This window comes from Ovis canadensis, chromosome 2, assembly GCF_042477335.2.
Source record: "Ovis canadensis isolate MfBH-ARS-UI-01 breed Bighorn chromosome 2, ARS-UI_OviCan_v2, whole genome shotgun sequence".
Lineage (NCBI taxonomy): Eukaryota > Metazoa > Chordata > Mammalia > Artiodactyla > Bovidae > Ovis > Ovis canadensis.
In genome coordinates, this window is record NC_091246.1 from 37,858,571 (window position 1) to 37,883,318 (window position 24,748).

At 41.0% G+C, this 24,748-nt stretch overlaps 1 protein-coding gene across 7 annotated transcripts in view; it reads right to left on the reverse strand.

Annotated features, from left to right (window-relative positions):
- NFX1 (nuclear transcription factor, X-box binding 1) overlaps nt 1-24,748 on the reverse strand; it is a 63,776-nt gene that overhangs the window by 8,089 nt on the left and 30,939 nt on the right. For 2 of the 7 annotated variants that reach the window (XM_069575900.1, XM_069575895.1), the window contains 10 exons: nt 22,902-22,999; nt 19,374-19,404; nt 14,899-14,981; nt 13,776-13,884; nt 8,918-9,037; nt 6,603-6,682; nt 4,097-4,327; nt 3,162-3,235; nt 2,276-2,377; nt 1,530-1,571 (listed from right to left, as the gene is read on the reverse strand). In XM_069575900.1, the coding sequence (XP_069432001.1) occupies nt 1,530-1,571; nt 2,276-2,377; nt 3,162-3,235; nt 4,097-4,327; nt 6,603-6,682; nt 8,918-9,037; nt 13,776-13,884; nt 14,899-14,981; nt 19,374-19,404; nt 22,902-22,999 (970 nt within the window). Of the gene's footprint in view, nt 1-1,529; nt 1,572-2,275; nt 2,378-3,161; nt 3,236-4,096; nt 4,328-6,602; nt 6,683-8,917; nt 9,038-13,775; nt 13,885-14,898; nt 14,982-19,331; nt 19,405-22,901; nt 23,000-24,748 lie in introns of all 7 variants that reach the window. The other 5 variants (XM_069575901.1, XM_069575896.1, XM_069575894.1 and 2 more) reach the window with 3 other exon arrangements.

The following is a 24,748-nucleotide window of genomic DNA, read 5'->3' on the forward strand; positions in this document are numbered from 1 at the left end:
CTAAAGCCTGTGAGCTGCAACTACTGAAGCCATGTGCTAGAGCCTGTGTTCCGTAACAAGAGAAGCTAGTGCAATGAGAAATATATGCACTGCAACAAACTTATTCTTACTCAATGTAGAGTGGCCCCTGCTAGCCACAGCTCAAAGCTCACAAGCAACAATGAAGACCCAGCACAACCAAAAATAAATTTATTCTCCTTTAAAAAATTTATTTATTTTTGGTTGTGCTGGGTCTTAAAAATATAAAGGTGGTGGTTAGTTGCTAAGTCACGACTGACTCTTGCGACCCCACGGACTGTAGCCCACCAGGCTCCTCTGCCCATGGGATTTCCCAAGTGAGAATACTGGAGAGGGTTGCCATTTCCTTCTCAAATAAAACAAAGGACTCATATCCAAAATTTATAAAGAATTCCTAGTAATCGACATGAAAAAGACAGATGATACAATTAAAAAATAAGCAAAGACTTGAACTGGTACTTCACAAAAGAGGATATCCAAATGGCCAATAAACATACGTAAAGGTGTTCAACCTCACCAGTCATCAGAGAAACATAAATTAAAAGCTCAGTGATATCCAGTTATACATCTACAAAAATGGATTAAAGTTTAAAAGACTGACAATTCCAAGTGCTGACACAAGCCGAGAGCCATGGGAAATACGACCCTGTTCATGGCAGTATACTTGGTACAACCATTTTTAACACTGGCTGAATCAACAGAAGCTGAAAATACACGTACCTTATTAATCAGCAATTCTACTCCTGAGTTTATTATCCAATAGGAATGAGTACATATATACAGCAAAGCTAGTACAAGGATGTTCTTTACAGAGCCCAATACCAATAACAACACGTAATCTATTAACTATAGAATAGGTAAGTGATGATATATTAAAATAAAATAAATATTGTTCAGGAATGAAAACCAACAAAATACTGCTATATGCAACAAAAGGAGTATCACAAATATAATGAAAGAAACCCGACAAAAATACCACCCACATGATTTCATTATTTAAAGTCCAAAAACAGACAAAATAATCTAAACTGTCAGAAGTCAGGATACAGGTTATATCTCAGTGGAGTGTAAGAACAGCTTCTGGAAACTTTCTATATCTTGACCTCATTGCTGATTACACCAATGTATTTAATTTGTGATGACTCACTGATCTGGATAGTTTTGGTCTATATGTATGTTATACTTCAACATAAAGGTTCATTAAAAAATTTTAAGCCTCTTATCTCCACTGGAATCAGGAAGTCTGCCAGTCCCTGAATTAGTATGCTGTGGGGCATGTAATGTTTATACTTGCCCGAAACCACTTAAGCTCATGTTTCAGAAACATGCTGAGATCACCCAACTGGTTTATCCTTAGGCACTTCAATTCTTGATGATTGAATTTCTTCTGCTCCCCAACAGCAGCAAAAGACTCAGAGCAGGTGCTGAATGAATGCTTGAAGGGTTGCTCCCTCCCACTAACTTCACAGAGCTCAAAGACAATTAGATAAATCATAGTTCAAACTACTTACTTTTTCCTTTCCAAGGCTGAACATTCCTCATCACACTCCAGCCTTGAGAAACAAAGAAAAAAATTAAGTGAGAGGGCAGGTTTCACAGCTCCTACTCTGAGTAGCTCAGTTGGTAAAGAATCTGCCTGCAATGCAGGAGACTGGGGTTCGATTCCCGGGTCAGAAAGATCCCCTGGAGAAGGAAATGGCAATCCACTCCAATATTCTTGCCTGATGAATCCCAAGGACAGAGGAGCCTGGCAGGCTACAGTCCATGGGGTCACAAGAGTGGGACGCAACTTAGTGACTAAACCACCGTCACCAGTCAGCAATAAGCTCTTGGATGGTCAAACAATGGCTGGATGAGGTCCCTCTCAAGGACAGGCGGGCAGGCCTTCGAAGGACTTCAGTGTCTCAAGGCTGCTCAGCTCCCCACATGCTCCCTGCAGCCCTCTGACAGCCCCCTCTCCCTCTCTTGACACAGCCACCTTTCTGTTCTCTTGCAGGTTAAAATGTACATGCCCAGGTCTCTACTTTCTCTGGCTACTATCTGGAGTGAGGCCCAGAAATGTTTCCTCTGGTCTTAGCTGTGTCCTGAGTAGGATTCACTGCACTGGAGTGGGTGTGGCCTCTTAATGTCAGAGGTCTGTTGAATACTGTGTGTGCAAGGCTTTACTGTAGGGACTGACACAAGTGAATGGTTCCTGTCCTCTGGAAATTAAGTCTAATGCGAGAAAGAAGGCACAGCTACACATTTTTTAAATTACCTGGCTTGGTGAATTTCCTTTTTAGTAATCAACTTGCTGATCTCCACTGAATCTCCAAGCTGCATGTCTGTTATTTTGGAGGCCATGGAAATAGCAGCTATTCTGAAGTACAAAAAAGAAAGGGAAGAAAGGCACTGCAGTTTCACAAGACTCTCCTCACACCAGAACACAAAATATGTCTTTCAAGAAAAATCTACCTCTTGACAATCTGTGTAGCCTTGGAAGCCCATTTATTGTAACTATTCACACATTTACGTGGTATCTCACTCAGTCTAAACAGCTCCACAGGAAATGAGGTAATCAACTCCTTAGCACCCCCTTGAAGATCTGGGCCAATGCCAGGCACTCAGTGGGTATTCACAGTCAATCTGATGTTGCATACTCCGGAAGTCCCACCTCTATGACACATCTCTGCATCTCCAAGATGATATCTCTGCACCTGTTCATCCATCCATCCTATCATCTCCACCCCTGTATTCAGATCCCTATGTGACCACACAGATCCCAAGATTTCAGGAGGCTGTAAAGACAACCCACAGAACAGCCAGAAACCCCACACTCCAGTAGGAACACAGGGCCTGGCTGTGCCACCACAAATGGTGGGACATGAAAGCAATTCATGCAACCTCAGGACATCTTCCCTTCTGATCTCATGGTGAAATAAGACCAGAGGTAGAGAGAGAGGAAGGAGGAGGAGAAATAAAATGGTTTACAAATTCAGGTTAGGGAAGGTAATAAGGTACAAAAAGCAGTACTTTTTCTTTGAACCTGAAAAACTAGACTCAAAATTTATTTTAAAAACTTTCCTTAAAAGTTGCAAAGATCCTAAACTCCTGTATATCCTTTACCTAGACCTACCAATTGTTAACATTTAAGTAGCACTAACCTTTGATAAGTACTGGATGCTTCTGAGCAAACCATGATTTCTTTTCTTCGTCCACATTCACACTGCAGCTCTATCTGAAATAAGATGAACATGGAGCAGCTTTCAGCCCACGGAAAACATGTGAATGGGCAGGTTTGTTTTTAAAGCCTCTCTCGAATCAAACCTTGGCAGAGAACAGAGAGACAAGGAAAGGCTCCTCTCCAGGATGGAGGAGCTAACCACACATGCAAACTGACAACGCGGTGGCTGACATGCTAGGAGGAAGTGCCAGGTTTACAGTGCCCCTTATTGGGAATTATTCCTGTCCTTAATCCTGCCTGAAGGGGCAGGCCTAGAATGGAGTTTCTACCACCAAACCAGACACTTGACCCAGGACCAGCCGACGTCTGATCGACTCCACTTCATCCCTCCACTTTCACTTCCTCAGGGGAGACCTTGCTTCATCCCTCAGAACAGTTAAGTCCCCCACTCACATGTTCCTGCGCAACCCCTGCAAGGGTGTAACTACTTCACAATCCTTAGCAGAGTCACGGGTAATTACCTGAGTAACTAGTTAGTATCTATCCATCTGACTAATGGAACCATGTGTCTCCTGTTCACTGGTAGAGCTCCAGCATCTATATAGCATAACATCGTATATAAAACAGACACTTAAATAGTTGCTGAATGAATGGAGTGGGCAATCAGAGTCTCTCTTGAGAATTCGATCGAAGGGAGGCAGAGACTGGTCAGGTGGCAGTGGGTACTTTCTGAACTAAAAGGCCATCTCAAGCTTGGGAGACAGAAGTCCACCTTTCTCTTTGTTAACCTGCAGTTCCTTGTAACCAATGACCCCCAATTAGGATGTGTACCAAGGTGTCTCTGCAGGCAGTTCTGGACTCACTAGCAGCGCCAGGACAACAGCCAACACCCCACCTGGAGCCAGGACTCCGCACCTTGGCCTTGCAGGCGGTCACCGGGCAGGGCAGGCTGCGGTGGCAGGGCGCCATGCACGGGTGGCCACAGTCGGCTCTGGAGGCGGTGCAGGGCTGCTTGCAGATCTCGTCCCCCAGGCATCCTCCTTTGTGACAGAGCCTCTGACACTTGTGCATCCCACACGGCAGCGCGGCACCGCAGGGTAGTCCACAAGAGATATCAACCAGGTGACAGGGAATGTTGCTTCGTAACTAGGAGAGAAGTAGCCGGGTTCTCATCTCCATTCAGGATCTGGGGTGGGTTTTAACTTCCTACTTAAACATTTCTGAACGTTCACAATCAGTATATTAAAAAAATTTTTTTTTTTTAAATCAGGCTGACTTTCAAAGTCTGAAAGGTTAGTTTGAAAAGAAAATAAACCTGAGCTTTATTTAATAATGCTTGTTATGGTTTGAAAGGATTTGTTTTAGCAGCTGAGTGTGACTTGCAACATAAACTTCCCAAGGTGAGTAACAGGCATGTGCAACCAGATAACTAGGGAGTATCTGAAAATGCTATGACTAACTGGGAGGGTCAGGGGATCTTCTAACTCCGTAAACAGCTAGGGTACTGAGTTGACAGAAACCCCGGGGGTGGGGGCATCCTTGGCTCATGGTTTCCGGACTGCTGGCAGGGCAGTTTTATGTAATTAAACAGTCAGCTCTCCTCACATCTCCCAACCCCTGGTCTCCATAGTTTTAAATAGCTCCGTCATTAAAAAAAATTTAGAGGCAACAGGCCATGGAACCACAAGTCATTTTTTCTTGAGAAATTGCCTTCACCCAGGATTCCCCACTCTAGGAAAAAGATGCTGGGATTTTACTCCTGCGGGACCAAAGATTACTCTCATGTATCCGCTCAAAGTCTTTTAAGAACCTCAAAGAGAGAAGTATACTTTGACTCTGATGAGGCATAACCTGTAATCTTGAAGAGGGCCCCAGAGTCTAGCACATCCTTGCTGTGGATTCAGTATTTTGGTGGAAGGCATTCCCAGTCACTTAACGCTCCGCTACTTTACCACTGGGCTAATCCGTGCACGCTGTGCCCTGTGCGGCTCCTGCCCACATCACCTGCCTATCTTCTTATCGTCCTTCAGGTTACTTATGTCACTTCCTCCAGGAAGACCTTCCCTGGGTAGGGGTCCCTTCAGTACTCTGTACTTCCCACATGGCTGTACCTATAATCGACTGCTCATTCATCTGCTTTCTGCCCCACAATGAAGGCTCCACCAGGGCAGGGCCAGCCCCCGTGGTTCATTTCTCAGTCACGTGAACCCAGCCAGATGCCTAGTACAGAGCAGGCATGCAGTAAATATTTGCTGACTGAAGTCCAACAACACAACAGTAACACATGGATCTCTCATAATGGTTACTCTTAGAGGAAGTAAGATTTTTCAGAGGAAGAATAAATACTAAGGATTATGACTTGAGAACCTCTGACAGGAAATAAGTGGAGAAAAATGTCCATCAAGATAAGAATACTGAAAGCATGTTGTCACAGTTGTCAAGAGTTTCAAGAAATGTTGGCCAACATGTTATGAAGTAAAAAAAGCAGGTTACAAAACAGTATAATCTTCATACAGTAGAGGATAATATGTGATACACATGCCTGAAGTCTACACACCAGAATGTTTAAGAGTATTTCTGGGTAGCAAAACTATATTAACAGTCTACAATGAATATGCCTTTTTAAAATTAAAGAAATTTAAAAATTGTTTCAAAGGGTCTATAGTCAGCAGTGCCAAATACAGCTTAGATGCTAAGAATAAGCATGAAAATCCTTCATGGTAGTGGCAGTGGGGAGGGGGAGGTTAGTGGGGAGGAAGGCATTTGGCCCGTAAGCAGGATGGAAATTTGTGAAGAGAGTAGAGAGAAGGATTGGTGGTAACTGGCAGGGAGCCCACCTGCACTCTTGGGATGTTCTCACTGTAACACTTTTCCCAGACTGGCAATCCCTCTCCATGCTAGCTAACTTGGGACGCTGTCTCTGAATACAGCTCATGTTCTCAGGGCCTACTAGCTGAGTCTCATTTCACTGTAACCAGATTAAAAATGAGAGCAGAATAGTTTAAGAATGCTACTGACTGCATGGTTCCATTTATGTGACCTCATGGAAAGGCAACAGACTTTGTTAGGACAAGTAACAGATAACTGATTACCAGCGCTGGAGCAAAGGGGAGAGTAATTCTAAAGGGACATGAAGGAGTATGTGGGGGTGAATGACCTGTTCCACATCTTGACTGTGGTGGTGGTGACATGACTGTATGACTGCTTGTGTCAAAACTCATAGACTTGCATGCTAAAAAGGGTAAATTTTATTTTATGCAAACTATACCTCAATGATAAAAAAAGAAAAAAAAAGTGGCAATAGCAAATCTCTGCTTCTTTGGAGCATATTTACTTTGAGAAACAATGAGGCTAATCCTCTTAACGAAATCCAACCATAAATCTCTGGTTGGAACAATGAACCACTTGAGAGAAAGCTTACCTCATGTTTACCCATGCACCACTTCTGAGTGAGGAAAGTACAAGGAGGGCACTTGTCCTCACTATGACAAGAATGATACACTGGAGAAAGAGAAAGGAAAAATCAGGAATTATGTTCAAATAACACCACACAAACTATTATACATATTATAATAGCACTTGACATGGAACTTTTATATTTAGGAGCTAAAAGTACTTTTAAAAATGGTCACTGGAAAGTAAAAGTAGTTGGCTTTATATTAAAGGGCTGAAAGATGAGCATGGGAAAAAGAAACCCAGCTGAGGAGAGAGAAACACGGAAGCAGAGAAGGGGGCAGCTGGCCCACCCCGTGTCCTGAGGCATGGCCACATGGTCTGTACACATTACTCAGTCATGCTTGTGGTCCTACCGTACACAGCTCCCCTCTGCTCAGACATCTTGGTTACTTACCTCATCTAACATGCTTCCTCTGACTTCTTTCGATGTCTTTACTGCCTGAAAGAGGCAGTTCATTCAAACTCATCCCCTACAACGAAGCCTTCTGTGGCTGACTCCTCCCTGCCCTGAGCTCTCTTGCTCTCCCTGACCTCTTGGTTCTGAGGCAGATGGCTTGCTGCAATGCTATCTGCCCCATCTTCCTGCAATGGCTGGTTGTGGCAAATGTACTCAACTACCATCTTCTTCCTCCCAGAAACAACAGAGCCCCCTCCAGGTCCTGGGTTATTGTTTTCTTCCTCTGAACTTCCCTCTATGTCTGACAGCATGCTGGATATACAACAAATGCTCAGGAAAAGTGAATGCTGAATGAAAGCAGGCTAAAACAAAACAAATCACAAATGGCTAAGTTCTCACTATGGACATTCATCAGCAGGATCTGGACTAAATCTTAACATCTACAAGTGACTATAAAGAAGTGAGTGCGAGTGAGTGTGCTGAGTGTCTGCTTGAATATTAACTTCACAGTGGCATGGACACCACTCACAAGCTAAGCTGGGAGGGTCATCTTAAGGTCTCCAGGGAAGGAGAGACCTTCTCACTTCATAAGGAATTTACTTAATTCTTCTTCACTCTTAAAAAAATTAAGAACTGGTTGTTTCATCAGTCTCAATCATATGGCCAGATTTACTCTAAGGATCAAATCTGATGACTTAAGTTATATCAGGTTTGCCTCTGGGACGTGACAAAAAAGGAAATGATGGGCCAGATACAGTCCGAGGGGAAAGCCAGTGACTAGACTGGAAGGAAAGTGGGTGATGTCAAGTAGCTACTGGTCTGGTGTCTACAGCAGTCTATCACAGGAAAACTGGAAACAAATGTCCAGCAATATGAGACTGATTGAATCAGTTATGGCCTATCCATGTAACAGGACACCCCACTATCATCTAGAAAAATATTTATTGATAAGGAGACAGATTAAAATTACAGTAATGAGAGAAAAAAATCTATTACTTAAAATAAGTTCAATAAAATTCCACTTTTATTTTAGGGAAAAAATGCAAATATATATTTTTGTCCATGGAAAAAGGCCCTGAAAAATCACCAGGCAAGAATACTAGAGTGGGTTGCCATGCCCTTTCTCCAGGGGATCTTCCCGACCCAGAGACTGAACCCAGGTCTCCCGCACTGCAGGCGGATTTACCGCATTGCAGATTCTTTGCTGTCTGAGCCACCAGGGAAGTCTGAAAAATACACAGGATGGCATAATTCTTAAAAGGTTACATAAGATTTAATTTCAATCTTTTGATTTTACTTTTCTTTCTTTCTATATATGTTGCATCTACAACAAAACTGAAGTTACTTTTAATTTTATAAAAAGATGCTTCACTTTGAAATATGCACCAAAAGTGGAGGCCACAAAAAGGAAGACAAGACCAGCTGGGGCTTCTCCCGACACTCTGGGTGTGTTTGACACCCACATGGTAAAGCAATGAAAAGCACTGTCATTCCCAGCTGTGGCCCAGATCACAGACCCCTCTTCACAGAAGCAGCCTGAGCCCAGGGAACAAGCAGCAGCCACGACGGTGTGACCTGAAAGCAGTGAAAGCTATCATGCGCTTGCTCAGTCCCTCAGTCGTGTCTGACTCTGTGACCCCAGGGACCGCAGCCTGCCAGGCTCTTCTGTCTGTGGGATTCTCCAGGCAAGAATACTGGAGTGGGTTGCCATGCTCCCCTCCAGGGAATCTTCCCCACCCAGGGATCGAACCCGTGGCTCCTGCATTGCAGATAGATTCTTTACTGCTGAGCCACCAGGGAAGCCCAGAAGACCATCATGCAACATCCTAAATGATACAGTGTGAGCAGGCTATGAGGTGTGGAGGCAAGCAGATGGGACCCACCTGGATGGTCACATTCATGGACTCTGGCACAGGTCTGGGTACACTCAGGGGGCCTGGTGCCACAGGGAACTGGAGGGTAGATCACTGATGCACCACAGTGGCAGGTTAATTCATCAAAACCTGGTGAAGCAGCAGGTAAAACAAACCTTCATGAGTCTGAGATTTGCACACAGATAACTACAAACACACTTTTTTGTGGGGGAGGGGGCTTGTATTTTTAGAGGCTAATTTTTAGGGGCTGCCTTTTCTAAAAAAAAAAAAAAAGTTTTTCTTTTATTCAAGTTGTCTGGTAGCAAAGCATTCAATTTTTACTTGCAACAAACTTTTAAGTCCATGAGTAATCCGAGACAGTTTTACATGTATTTTATAAACAAATGACCTACAGAAGACTTCCACTAGAGATACAGATCCTTTTTTTCCCCTAACTTTTTGGTTAGGAAAATGGATAGAGATTATGAAAGCCACAGATAACTAGTTAAGTTCAGCAAATTCACAGGGGACTGCCAACAAGCAGCTGACTGCGTCGTGAGCTCTCCTAAGCCTCAGACCCATAGGGAAGTTAGTTCAACTCTGGTCTAAGCTGGAGGCCGGGTCTTTAGCCATGGTTCTCAACTAGGGACCAAGAGTCAGAAGCCCAGGCCCTCCAGGACTCCTCCATTCAATACTTTTCTCCAGTCAATACCTCCAACAAACAGAGGCTATATAATGTGATGGAAAGGGTCCTGTAAATACAGTGGGAAGTTGAGACTTCTAGACCCGAACCTGGAGAAGGTGATGGCACCCCACTCCAGTACTCTTGCCTGGAAAATCCCATGGATGGAGGAGCCTGGTAGGCTGCAGTCCATGGGGTCGCTAAGAGTCGGGCATGACTGAGCGACTTCACTTTCACTTTTCACTTTCATGCATTGGAGAAGGAAATGGCAACCCACTCCAGTGTTCTTGCCTGGAGAATCCCAGGGATAGGGGAGCCTGGTGGGCTGCCATCTATGGGGTCACACAGAGTCAGACACGACTGAAACGACTTAGCAGCAGCAGCAGCAGACCCGAATCTACTTCTTACTTGCACAAGGACTGTAGGCAGGTAACTTAATACCTCTGAGATTTCTTCCTTTTGGTCAAAAGGGGATACCAACCTTTGACCTACCTATTTGGAAAGCATATTGTGGGCAAGGGCTAATATATGTGAAACAGGTAAAGAGTAAGAGGCTACATAACTTATCTTTATGGAACTCCATGTGTGGGATTTATAACAAAGCACTGACTCAACTCCTTTTTGAAATATGGTAGATCTAGTATTTTCCAGAGAAGGTATGTTGGGGAACCGTGATCCAGGCTGATCTTTTAATGGAGCAGTTCTCAAAGTGTGTTCTGTTGACCCCTACGACTCCCTGAGATCCTTTCAGGGAGTCCAGGAGGTCAGTTATTTTCATAATAATACTCAGATACTATTTGCTTTTTTCACTGTGCTGACATTTGCACTGATGGTACAAAAGCAACTGCTGGAAATACTGCCAAAGGCATTCATGCAAATCAAGGCAGTAGCACCAAACTGTAACCACTTTATAGTAGACAAAAAATGCAAGGTTCACTTAAGTCCTTGATGAAGAAGTAAAAAAATCTTAACCCTTATATACATGTCTTTCTAATATTCTGTGGAACAAAGTAGGATATCTGCTTAAAGCACTTTTGTTGCACACAAAAATACAGTCATCCCTCAGTGTCCTGGGTGGGGAGGGGCTGGTTCCAGGACTCCCATGGATACCAAAATCTAAGAATGCTCAAGTCCCTTATATAATATGGTACAGTATTTGCATACGACCTATGCACATCCTCCTGTATACTTTTTTTGGGGGGCTATAATTTTGGATTTATTTCAGAAAGGCTGTTGACATTATCTTGTAAAGTTAAATGCCTACATGCCCTGAAAAGCAAAAATTCTACCCTTATGAACAAATTTTAGAAAAATTATTACATAAGTGTACAAGAAGACACATGTAAAAGGTTCATAACAGCAACACTAACAGTAAAAAAATGCTGGAAACTACACAAATGTCCTTTGACAAAGGAACAGATCAATAAATGATGTTATATTTACTGAATCAAATATTACAAAGCAGTGAAGATGTATGAAACCCAGCTGTTTACAAAAATATGGATGCATCTTAAAGTATAATCTTGAATAGAAATGTCCTATAAGACTAGATAAACACAGAATTATTTTTATGGATTTCAACATAAGCACAATGGATTATATACTGCTTTTGGCTTACACACGTATGTCAGAATAATGACATATATGGTTTTCTATAGTAGTGTAGAAACTACTACTATAAAGCTACTTAAATGTTCTACCAGTTTTTTCCAGGAGAAAGCACGGGATAGTCAAGTGTAAACAGGTAGATGAAATTCACATTAACATTTAAGTTTTTAGGTTGCATAATGGCTCCCCTGTATATTTTAAATCATCTCTAGGTTACTTATAATATCCAATACAATATAAATGCTATGCAAACAGCTGCCAGCAGAAAACAAATTCAAGTTTTGTTTTTAGAACATTCTAGAATTTCTTCCCCTTGAATGTTTTCAACCCATGGTTGGTTGAGTCTATGGACGTGGAGCCCAGAGATGAATTGCACTTTTTTGAGTTCTGAGCTCAATTAACTTTTTTTCATAACACACCATTTTGCCTGAAAAAGTAACCAACAAACTATGATTATTTAGACTCGGTTATTTTGGCAGATACTTAATAAGAAATTAACAGTGAGCCTGTCATTTCAAGAAAACCAACTTTGTTGCCAATGATAACACTCAAGCTTTCAAGTGAAAACAGAATTTTGGAAAATATGCACTTACCACTAAGAGCTTGACAACTTCCTAATACTTTTCCCAAGGCTTTTCTGATGAGATTGGTAGTATATTAAGGAATCTGAGTTTTTAATATAACACAAACAGACCCATCTTAGAATCACTGCCTACAACCCAAGATTAAGGGACAACCGAGCAATTACTTGTTTTGAAGTCTCAATAGCTTTTCTGCCCATAGATTCCACGAGTCAGCACTACTGAAGTCTCCCCTTCTACTGCCATCACTCTCAGTCAGAGTCTCCCAAAGAGCCTGAGCAGCTGGTTTGAGCTTTGAAACAACCAATGACTGAGGAGCCATTCTGAGCAACAGGGAACGCTCACAGACTGTGTGGTAATGAGGGATCCAAATACCAAGCACTCCAGAGGCTTTGGTTTGTCACATTTGCCTGTGGAGGGGGTGGTGCAGCCATGAGTGCAAGGCTGCACAAGGTGGGTGGGTGAGCTGTGGAACCCAAGAGGGCCGTCTTGAGAGAGGATTCTCAAAGACCTGGCGCCCACTCAACTGTGAAAAAGATTTTTGTTGGTGGCACTGAAGAAGACACTGAAGAACATCACCTGAGAGATTATTTTGAACAGTATGGGAAAACTGAAGTGACTGAAATCATGACTGACCGAGGCAGTGGCAAAAAGAGAGGCTTTGCTTTTATAACCTTTGATAACCATGACTCTGTAGACAAGACAGTCATTGAGAAATACTACACTGTGAATGGTCACATCTGTGAAGTATGGAAAGCCCTATCTAAGCAAGAGATGGCTAGCGTCTCATCCAGTCAAAGGTTGATGTGGTTCTGGAGCCTTTGGTGGTGGTTTTGGGGGCAGTTTTGGTGGGAACAACTCTGGTCATGGAGAAAACTTTAGTGGCGGAGGTGGCTTTGGTGGCAACTGTGTCGGTGGTGGATATGGTGGCAGTGCGGATGGCTATAATAGATTTGATAATGACGGAAGCAATTCTGGAGGCGGTAGAGGCTACAGCGATTTGGGCAATTACAAGGTTCAATCTTCAAAGTTTGGACCCATGAGAAAAGGAAACTTTGGAGGCAGAAGTTCTGGCCCCTATGGTGGTGGCAGTCAATACTTAGCCAAACCATGAAACCACGGTTTCAACAGCAGCAGGAGCTATAACAGTGGCAGGAGGTTTTAATTACTGCCAGGAAACAAACCTTAGCAGGGGAGGAGAGCCAGAGCCAAAGAAGTGAGAGGAAAGCTACAAGTTACAACAGGTTTGTGAGCTCAGCCACGCACAGTGGTGACAGGGCCTAGCTGCAACAAAGAAAACATGTTTTAGATGCTACTCATGTATATGGGCAAAAACCCCTAAGGACTGTATTTGTGACTAATTGTATAACAGGTTATTTTAGTTTCTGTTCTGTGGAAACTGTAAAGCATCCCAACAAAAGATTTGTTTTCCCCAACAAAGGATTTTAATGCAGATTTTTTTTTTTTGCACCCATGCTGTTGATTGCTAAATATAACAGTCTGATTGTGATGCTGAATAAATGTCTTTTTAAAAAATATGCTGTGTGTAAAGTTAGTCTATTCTGAAGCCATTTTGGTAAAGTTCCCAAACAGCGTGAAGTTAGAATTCCTTTAGGGTGATGCCAGGTTTCATTAGAAATCTATTTGCAACTGGCTTGGGTGGAGAAGCCATTATCTTCAGAAACGTTGGTGTAGGTGAGCTGACAGTTACTGTTTTGTGACCTGGAGTTAGTAACGGAATTTTTTTGTTATTAATATGATTGTTGGCACAGCCAATGTAATATGTCTAAACTGAATTAGATAGCACCAGATAGTTCTAGATGGGAATGAAGCTTGTGTATCATCCATTATCATGAGCAATCAATAAAAGATTTAATACTCCTTTTTAAAAAAAACCAAGGTCCTGAAATACTAAGGCTTATTAATTCAGGAATCTAAGAAAGTCAACTGCCCAGGATCTATCATGCCTGACTATCTAGAAAACTCTTATGATAAAGTATACAGTGAAGACACTCACTAGCTTGCCAGCACGTCTGGCAGTTTCCACGATGACAAGGTTCTTCACATCTATGAAGGCCACAGCGGAGTTTCCTCCCACAAATCAAAGGACACTTGTGCTCCTTATCCTAGGAAGAGAGGTTTATACATATATAATTTTTTGCATGCTGGAATCTTAGTTCCTCGACCAGGGATAGAACCTGTGCCCCCTGAAGTGGAGTCCTAACCACTAGACTGTCAGGGAATTCCTAAGAGATTTATTTATATTTGCTTACAAAATTATCTCCATTTTATATTTTCCATCAACAAGATTAACAAAGAAGCTCTCCACAATTACAGATTGCATGAGGTCTGCAATTAGCTTCAAAATAATCAGGGGAGGGGTAGTAGGTGGGGATGTGGATGAAACAAGATTAGTCATAAGCGGATCACTACTGAAGACAAATGTTGGGCATATATGACACATACTTCTCTCAGTTTTTATATATGCCTGAAGTATTCAATAAGAAGTCTTTAAACTTTCAAACACTGGCTTATAAATAGGTCTTTATCACTCTTCACACTGTCAATATAAATGCCAAAAATAACAATTAAGTATTACATATATATACATATGTGTGTATATATGTACTTTACTATTAGTATACTGTGTTACCTTGTTCACACACCCAAAATAACACAGCACCCACTGCCAGGTAATGCTTCCTCTATTTAGTTGCACAGACGTGAATATTTCAGATAACTGAAACTTGTTCCTTTAAAAACTGCCACTCTCATTGTGCCCACTGATCTGACCCAAGGAATATACAAAACTTGAATCCTGAGTTGCTAAGACCAGGCGAGTCTGTGTGCGGCAGCAGTACACAGTCTCTAGCAGATGCCTACACACTCATCCAGCGGTCTTGGGCTCTGGGGCCTGAGGCCCTCTTTCTTCTTCCTCCATGGTGCCACAGGCCGACTTCCTGACCTGGCTGAGAACCAAAAAGGCCCAGCCTGTCTCTCTGGCAGCATTCTGACTGCTGCTCAGGGGCCTCTCCCAGTGATTTCCAAATCTGGGCTGCATTCTTAGACGGCTGAGGCTTCCAGAAGCCCAGTCCCTAGATGAATGCAATCTGACTGTACCTAATGATCGATCCACTTACCACACAGCATATCTCATTACATTTATGCCGTCCACATAACCGTTTCTTGTTACACCTCTTGTCGCACATAAATGTAGCATCTGCTATGAACAATTAAGAAGAAAAAAAAGTCAAAGGATATGAACATTCATTCAACAAGTACCTGTGTGACTACAAGCTGAAGAAATACAAATGTAACAATGTAAGCAAATTAGTTATGGTGAAAGTGCATATTTAAAAAAGATAATTTTTCACTTGTCAGTCAAAAAAATAGAAAACAGGAAGACTATTCAAGTGTCCATTGATAGATGAATGGATAAAGAAGATATGGAATATATGCAGTGGAATATTACTCAGTCATTAAAAAAATCTTGCCATTTTTGACAACATGGATGATTCTAGAACATAGCTATACTAAGTGAAATAAGACAAATACTGTATGATTTCACTTATATGTGGAAACTAATGGACAAACATAACAAAACAGGAATAGTCTAGATACAGAGAGAAAGCAGATGGTGGCGAGAGAGGGGTAGGGGGAAGAAAGAAACCAGGTGAGTGAGGTTAAGAGAAACTTCCAGTTTCAAAACCAATGATTCACGGGTATTAAATGTATAGTGCAGGGAACACAGTCAGTAACTAAGTAATATCTTTGTATGGGGGCACACTGAAACTAAACTTATTGTGGCAATCATTTTGAAACGTATAGAAAAAAACACTACGTTGTGTGTAATGGGCACTAATATAGTGTTGTAGGTAAATTATATTTCAAAAACAAACTCATAAAGAAGATCCTATTAGTGGTTATCAGAAGCAGGAGGTGAGGGAGGCGGAATTGGATGAAGGGAGTCAAAAGGTACAAACTGCCAGTTACAAGATACATTAGGGATGTGATGTACAACATGATAAACAGAATTAACACTGCTGTATATTATATACGAAAGTTGTTAAAGAGTAAATCCTAAGAGTTCTATTCATCATAGACAAAAAATGTTCTCTATTTCTTTCATTTTGCAACTATGAGATGATGGATATTCATTAAACTTATTATAATAATCACTTCATGATGTATGTAAGTCAAATTATTGTGCTGTATACTTAAAATTTATAGAGTGCTATATGTCAATTATATCTTAATAAAATTGGAAGAAAAAAAGGAAATAGGAAGACTGGGTGAAGGTGTAGAGAAAAGGTACATGCAGTGGATGGGAGGATAAACTTTTGGACTACATATGTATCTAGCAAAAATTTAAATGGTGGGACTTCCCTGCTGGTCCAGTGGTTAAGACTCTGTCTTCCACTGCAGGGGCCACAGGTTCAATTTCTGGTCAGATCCCACGGGCTGCTGGGTGCAGCCAAAAAAAAATTTAAGTGGTAATTCCACTTTAAGGAGTCCTCCCTACAGATACACTTCTGAAAGTAGCTAGGACACCAAAAGCACAAGCAACAAAAGAAAAATAAATTAAACTTGACCAAAATTAAAAGCTACTGTGCATCAAAGGACACCATCAAGGAAAGACAACAACATAATGGGAAAAAATATTTGCAAATCAGTTATCTCACAAGGGTCTAGGGTCCAAAATGTATCAAGAACTCTTTCAAGTGAATAACAAAAAGACAACTCAATAAAAACAGGGAATAAAGGAACATACTTTTCCAAAGAAGATATACCAGTGGCCAAATACATGAAATGATGTCCAACATCATTAGCTATTAGGGAATGCAAATCAGAACCTCAATGATTTATCATTTCATACCCACTTATGACGACAGTAACAGTAATAATAATAATAGTAAAAAAAAAAAAACAAAAAACAGAAAATACCAAGTGTTGGAGAGGATGTGGAGAAACAAACCCTCACACATTACTGGTGGGAATGTGAAACAGTGTGATGGCAGTTCTTTTAAAAATTCTACCTCCAATCAACATTTAACCCAGCAATTCCACTCCCAGGTACATACCCAAAAGAATTTACAACAGGTACTCAAGTAAAGGGGGCAGCAGAGAAACAGATGGTTAGGTAGCATCACCGACTCAATGAACATGAATTTGAGCAAACTCTGGGAGAGAGTGGAGGACAGAGGAGCCTGGCGTGCTACAGTCCATGAGGTCGCAAAGACTTAGTGACTGAACAACAGTAACAACTCAAATAAAAGTATATGTACAAATGTGCATAGTACTAGTTGCAATACTCAAAAGAAGGAAACAAAATTAAGCATCCATTAACAGATGAATGGATAAACAAACTATGGTATATACATACAACAGAATATTATTCAGTCATAAAGAGGAATGAAGTATTGATATGTGCTACAAGGCAGATGAACCTAAAAAACATGCTAAGCGAAAGAAGCTAGAGAGAACATGTAAAGGTTACATATTATTTCAAAAATTCAGAATTAAATCCAGAGACAGGAAGCAGATTAGCAATTGCCTGGAGCTGGGGTTGGGGTAAGGGGGAGTGAAAATCAAGGGTTTCCGTTTGGGATACTGAACACACTAGAATTGATAGAGTTGATGGTTTTACAACACTGTGAAGGCACTAAATGCCACTGAATTGTATAATACACTTTAAAATGTTTCACTGTATGCTTTGTGAATTTTATCTTAATAAAGGAGGTGCAGGCGCTCAACTGTTTAAATGGCATATCCACATAGAGAATGCCCTCAAGAGGGAGAGCTATACATACTGACATGGAAGAGTATCTTTGATATATTGCGGAGGGGGAAAAGAGCAAGTTCCAGACAGTATGTTTACTAAGAACTTAAGTTTAGGGGAAAAATAAAACCATACCAACGCATGTATACATTGGTATGAATATAGAAAAGATCTGAACCCATCCTTGACAAATTAATGAGGTAGTTTTATTAGGGGAGTAGAACTAGGAGGGGAAAATGGGGGTGAGGGTGTATTCCTTCTTCATATATTTAACATCTTATTAAATATTTTAAATTACTAAAAAGTGTACTAATACAGTAAGTTTTCAAATTATGCCTTTTAATCACCAAAATTTTGACTGTGGTTTTGAGGAAGTTACTTTTGGTTACTTCAAGTATTCAGATATTTGAGGCAGATATTCAGCCTTGTCCACCTTCTCCAGGCTAACAGATACTTAATTTTGTTTAGAAACTAGGCACCTATGTGTTCCTCTATTATACTGAAGAGTCTAGCCTATCATGGTAATTCTATTCCCTTTGTGACAGAAGGGTTTAGGCAGAAACATGTGATAAAGTACACTGAGGGTCTTTCGGGGCTGTCTTCTTTGCTCTCAAGAATGAAAAGAAGGTTAAGAATCTCTCTTTCTTTCCTTTAGATGCATTGGGAGAGGACACAATGTGTGAAATTGCTGTAGCTCACTTATATCTATGAGGGGAAAACCAAGAAAATCACAGGAAGCTGAACTAGAGTCCTAGAATCACTGGGTTTGGAATTAACCAACCTTGGACTTGTTCTGCCTCCACACTTCCTATTACGAGAAACAGTAAAACCTCCTTAGAGCTAAAGTCATTTTTCCTTGGGTTTTATGATACCTATAGCCAGGAGCACCCTAACCAGTACAGCTTTCTTCTTGACCAGAAAAAGAGCTTTTATTTTGTGTAAGTTTATCTTCTATCACTTCCAAAACAGTTCTAAGGTGGTTTAAACAAAAATTACATGATGGTTAGTAAAACAAGGGTAGAACCATAATAAAGTGGAATAACAGGATCAAAGACAAAGGAAGAAACAATATTCTAGGTCTGAAGGTTGAGAAGGCTGCTGGCTGAGTCACCCTGTTCTAAGTATCCAACAGGCCTATCAAACCACAAGAAGATCAAGCATCAGAGTCAGCTTTTACAAAGCTTGGTTCATTAGGTGCTATTTACCTTCTCTTCCTATACCAACATTTTATTATGAAAACTTTCAAACATATAAGAAAGTTGAAACAAATTTATAGTGAACACCTATATATATATGATTATTACCTAGATTCTACCAGTAGTTACACGTAGTTTTCTACATTTATTCTTCTATTCAACTATCAGTTTATCTTAATTTTGGATGTTTTTCAAAGCAAGCTACATACATGAATATATTTCCCTTATATTTTATAGCATTTCTTTAACTAGAGCTCATGTTTGTTTGTTGTTGGTTTTTTTTTGAGATAAGTTCTACAGGCTTCCCTGGTGGCTCAGTGGTAAGGATATGTCCCTGCCAAGCAGGAGATGCAGGTTTGATCCCTGGGCTGGGAAGATCTCTTAGAGAAAGAAATGGCAACTCAACCCAGTATTCTTGCCTGGGAAATCCCATGGACAGAGAAGCCTGGTGGGCTATAGTCCATGGAGTTGCAAAGAGTCCCACAGGATTTAGTGACTAAACAACAACAATAACAACAAGTTACATACATGTACAAAGTACCTTCACTGAATTCTAACAAACACATAACCCATCTCCCTGTCAAGATGCAAAAATTACCTTCACCCCAAGAAGTTCCATCACACCCCTTCCCAGTCATACCTTCACTTTTGAGACTGGTACATGGAAGCTCCTACAGAAAAAGAAAAGGGAATAGTAACTATTTTAGGAATAAACAAAACAACACAACTGCAGTACAATGCTGAATCTAACATGCATATCCCAAATACCCAGGACCTCTCTGGCAGTCACTATCTGGAGCTGGGTCAGCCCAGTCCCTGCATTCTTTACTCACAACAGGTCCCCAGGTCTAACAACTTTTCATGAAAATATAATTGTAAAACTCTTTGTGGTCTGACCTCCAAACTCACAAGTAGATTACATATTATAAAATCTGAATGGAAACAAAAACTACTAAGGGTATGCAGAGCAAAGAGAAATAACTGTCTGGCAAGGGTATTGACAGAAAAAGAAGATATAAGGATTGAAAATATGTAACCATCAGTACCATATGATGCAGGGGCAAACAGCTCTACACACTCAGGAGTACCACAGCAATGCTGCTGAACTGTAACAAAGTGGGATGCAGAACTCCTTGGCCATTCAAAATTTTATTACCCTGGTTTGAATTATGTGTGAACAGCCTCAAAAGTCTATCACATGTAATTTTACTGATGCACGTTCCTGAATAACATGCATGGTGAGGCTGCTGTGTGACGAGCGAGTCAGTCACTTGGGAGAGAGGGTGTCTGGCTGGCTGCCAAGCATCTCTGTCCAAATTTGGGCTTTGATGTCACGGACAGGCTGCAATATACCCAGAAATGAGTTACACGATAAAAACATTTCTTCTTTGTGAAAATGACCTCGAAGAAAAGGAGCAGCTGCTAGAGTTGATAACAGACATAAAGCTGTCTAAGAAACTGAAGCTTCTTGGCTAGAAAAACGTTTCCAGTAAATTAGTGAGTTGGCTGGGTTCTAAGATAAAAAGAAACTCCTCATACGCTCTCTAGAGATATAAAGCAAAGATGACTCAGGAAACTGCTTGAGCGATTGCTTTTAGTTAACATGAACACCGAAAAACGTTAAGAAATGACACGCTAGGAGTTGGGAGATTTTTGAGCACAGGCCATCCTTCTTGCTTGACCCTACAATAAACCTCCCTCTGCTCCATACTGCAAAGTTTCATTTGTTTGGTCTCAGTGTGCCTCAGGTACGTGAATTTGTGTTTGGTAACAATTTTGGTGAAGCCAGCCTAGGAGTCTGTGCTGGTGCGCGATGACCCTGGCCAGAGGTAGCCCCCACCCTGAGACCCCAGCAGCTGCCAGAGCTCATTCATTCCAGGGAATGGGAAGGGATTCTCCCTGACAGGTGCTAGCCGCCGCAAGATATGAGGCTCTTTAGAGCTGAGAGAAAAAAAGAAATGATATGCTGGAGCGGTATCTACACCTGTGGGCAAAGCAGAGCTCCCATAATTCCCTATAATATGTATGAATTTCAATAAAAACGTAAACACAGCATTCTTTGTTAAGAGGTAGTAAGATACAGCATACATTTCTTAAAGACTCCTACCAAAGGGGTTAAAAGAGAACAACCTTTGAAGCTTTAAGAAATTAAGTTTTTATTTACCTAGAAAACTCACTTCCATGGAAAAGCCCATTCCATTACAAAGGACACTTCAGGAAAAATCTGGCTGAATAATGAGGTGATTATTAGTGTTTCAAAGAGATCTTTCACTTTGTCAAACTGTTTAACAGATGAGCTCCTCCAGCAATTTTAAAATAAGACTTTTATTTGCAAAAATTTAATTTACACATAACTTTCAAAAGTACACTCACTGCCACGGGGTCCACTATTCGAGGGAGTGAGGTCACAGAGTGAATGAGAAGCTAAAAAGCACACAGACAGAGAAAGAGATTGCTGGGAAAAAAGCAAACTGGCAGGAGTCATGTCTAGGTCGTGTATCCGCATCCTGTTTGTAATTCTTGGTCACAAAGAGCACCTCAAGACATTAGTAAATGTTTGATTCCTAAATCAAAGTATCTCACAGCCTTCAAGCTGGTATCTACAAAGCATAAAGTGGTCCTGTACCTGACATTCAACATATCTTTACTATCCTACGTATTATATGATTTCATTCAGAAAAAAACCCCATGCATCTTCACACAACTTTAGTCTCATGTAAATGGCACTAATTACTCTGACATTCTTTCCTTTAATTCGGAAACTTATCTATTAAGCTAGCTCCTAATTTATGGACAATATCCTCAGAATCAATTTGCAAGTCAGCTGCTATCCAGACCGTGGGCTGTATTTAACAAATAGTATCAATGACTCAGAATTCTGTCTCTACTCCAGCCTGTGCTCTGCTGGGACAGGTGCTAATTATGCACTGAAATGACCAGAAGTATGTCAGAGAGCCAGGCAGATCAACACTCAGTATGTTCCATGAGTAAAAGTACCCAAAGACTTCCACAGCAAAGTTTCCTGCCTCTTCTGGTTACAGAAACAGAAATGTGCATCAATTCCAAAACGGTAAGATGACTTTTTTATAACACATGGTCCAATCAAGGTTGCCCCAGGCAGAAAGCAGAAACTGACAAAACAGTTGTATGGTGAAGAATTAACTTTACCTGAAGAGAGGTTTGGCTTTTGCTACTGGCTTCTGGGAGATAATCTTGGAATATCATGCTTGACAGGAGTCTCACTGTTTGCCTGGGGCCTTGGGTCACCACAAAGTCTGATATGAGTTAGGGTGCAGGCTGGCCATACCATAAGACCAATGATGTGGTTTCAGGTGTAGGCTTTGGGCCACACAGTGTTAGCAGACTTCTGGAGGGACTGGAGGCTGAAACTAGCTACATGGACGGTCAACCATACCTACACGATGGAGCCCCAATAAAAACTGAACACCCATGCTTGGGTGGGTGAGCTTCCTTGGTTGGCAATACTCCACACATACAGCCACACACTGGTGGTGACAAAGTAACACTGTTCCAACTCCACAGGGAGAGGACAACTGGAAGCTTCATATTTGGTGCTGTCTTGCATTCAGCCCTACATACTTCTTCCTTTGATTGATGTTAATCTGTATTCTTTCCCTGTAGTAAACTGTAATCAAGCATATACCAGTTTTCAATGAGTTCTGTGAGTTCTTGCAGCAAATAAACCTTGAGGGTAGCCTTGGGGACCACTGGACTGCAGCCGGTATCAGAGGTGAAGGTGGTCATGTGGACTCATTTGGCAACTGTCTACACTCCTGCAGTGAGTCAGAAGTGAGGGAGATCTTGTGGACTGTGTCCCCTCTAACTTCTCCGTGAGCTGACTGCTCGCAGTGGTGCTACTGCTCTTCTCTTCTGGCATCTAGTACTGTCACACTCGTATTCAGTCGAGCTACTTGTATATGGGCCCTAAGCCTATCAGTGGCCTCTGAGTCTTGCACGCTGGACCCCTTCATCCGTATTCTACAACTGATCCATAGTAGATGTGGGTATATACTGGTTGGATTGAATGAATCAAAAACAGTGTAACAGGAATAAGCCTGAGGTTATTTTGATTCCTTCCCTCCCATCATCACCAACTGATTAATAAAAAGCACTGGTGGCAACAACTCTAGCATTGTGTAGGATTTACCTTTGTTCTGAAAGAGCATCTGCAGGAAATAACTGATGTGCGAGAGCATGGTCCACAGTCTCCTTCATGACAGAGCTTTTCACAGGTATGAATGAAATCTTTAATAAAAATGAAAAGAGCTGGGGATGAAAATTGCAACTGCTCATTTTCAGATTCCCAAATTCACTAGCCACAATGGTTCTCCACCTCTGTGCCCTGTAACTCCATCACCAGAGCTGAGGGAAGATGGATGCTGGTAATGTTTCTCGCCTTATCTTCCCCCCGTCTGGCCAGCTGGGCCTTTTCCAGCAAGGAAAGGCCCCAGCATTAGTCACAGGAATATGCTTTGGGGCACAAGGTACTCTGTGTATGTCAAAGAAGAGATCTTCTGACTCTTTATTGAGACCTCAAGTCTCCAAATTAGACTTGGATCTCCTTAAAATTGTAGCCATGGGTGACTTGCTGAAGTACTCTTGACTCTAGGGAGTCAAAATCATCTAGGGATCATAAATAACCAGAAACCATAATCCATAACCTCACTGACTAAGTTCTATGAATGAATGGTGATAGGCGGCCTGCCACTTGTTCTGTTAAGCTAGGCTTCAGAACAAGTCCTGTTTCGTGGACTCCCCAGGGATCACCCATAGTCTCTCTCCATGGCTGCTGTTTACATGATGCTTTTTTTCCATCCCTTTACCTTCAGCCTAACTGTATCTCTGACTCTGAAGTCTGTTTCCTGAAGATGGCATTATAGTTGCTTCTTTTTAAAATTCATTTTGATAATGTCTTTTTATCTAATTGCTTAATCCATTTACCGAAATGTTATTATTGATATAGCTGGATATATATCTGCCATTTTACTTTTAGTTTTATGTCTCATGGCTTGTTTGTTAATATAATCTTCCTTCATTGTTTTCTTTTACATTAAGTGAATATTCTCCACTGTAACATTTTCCCCCAATAGTGGCATTTTCTACTATATTGTGAGTTATCTTCTTAATGGTTGCTCTAGAGCTTATCAGTGGTACAAACCTAATTCCTGTGAGATATAGAAGCCTTATACCCATATAGCTCTATTTTCTCTTCTCTTTTGTGCTATTACTGCTATACATATTACATCTAAACTTAACAGTACAATGTTAAAATTATTGCTTTATATAATGTTATGCCTAGTAAAGAAGCTGAAAAAGAAAGGAGAGCAAGTATATAACATAATTTGTTCTATTTATCTTATTTACTGTTACCGGTTTTATTTGTTCCTGAAGATCTGAGTTACCATCTGATATCACTTCTTTAACTGCAATACAACCTTAATTCCACCTACTCCCTTTGTGCTGTTATTGTCAGATATATTTCTGTATATTATAGACCTAATGACACAATTATATATATATATTATTTTATACTATCGCTTTTAAAATCACCTGAGAAAGAAGAAATATGCACTTATACCTTCTTTTATGATTATGGAATTAACTTTACTCTTTGTTTTTCCTTGTGGATTTACATGTATCAGCCTGAAGGCCTCTCTTTAGTATTTACTGTGGAGTAGATCTGCTAGCAGAGAACTCTCGATTTTTTCACTTTTGAAAGACTTGCTGCATATAAGACTCTTGGTTGGTAATTTTTTTCTTTCAGCACTTTGAATAGGACGTCTCACTGTCTCCCTCTTGTGATAGTGTTCTCCACCGTTTCTGATGAGCAGTCACCTGTGAATCTTATAGTGGTTCCCTAGTATGTAATGTGTCATTTTTCTCTTGCTGCTTTCAAACCTGCTTTTTGTCTTTGGCCTTCAGCACTTTCACCATGTGCCTTGGAATTTATCCTATGGAGTTTCTGAGTTTCTTGGATGTGCAAATTAATGTCTT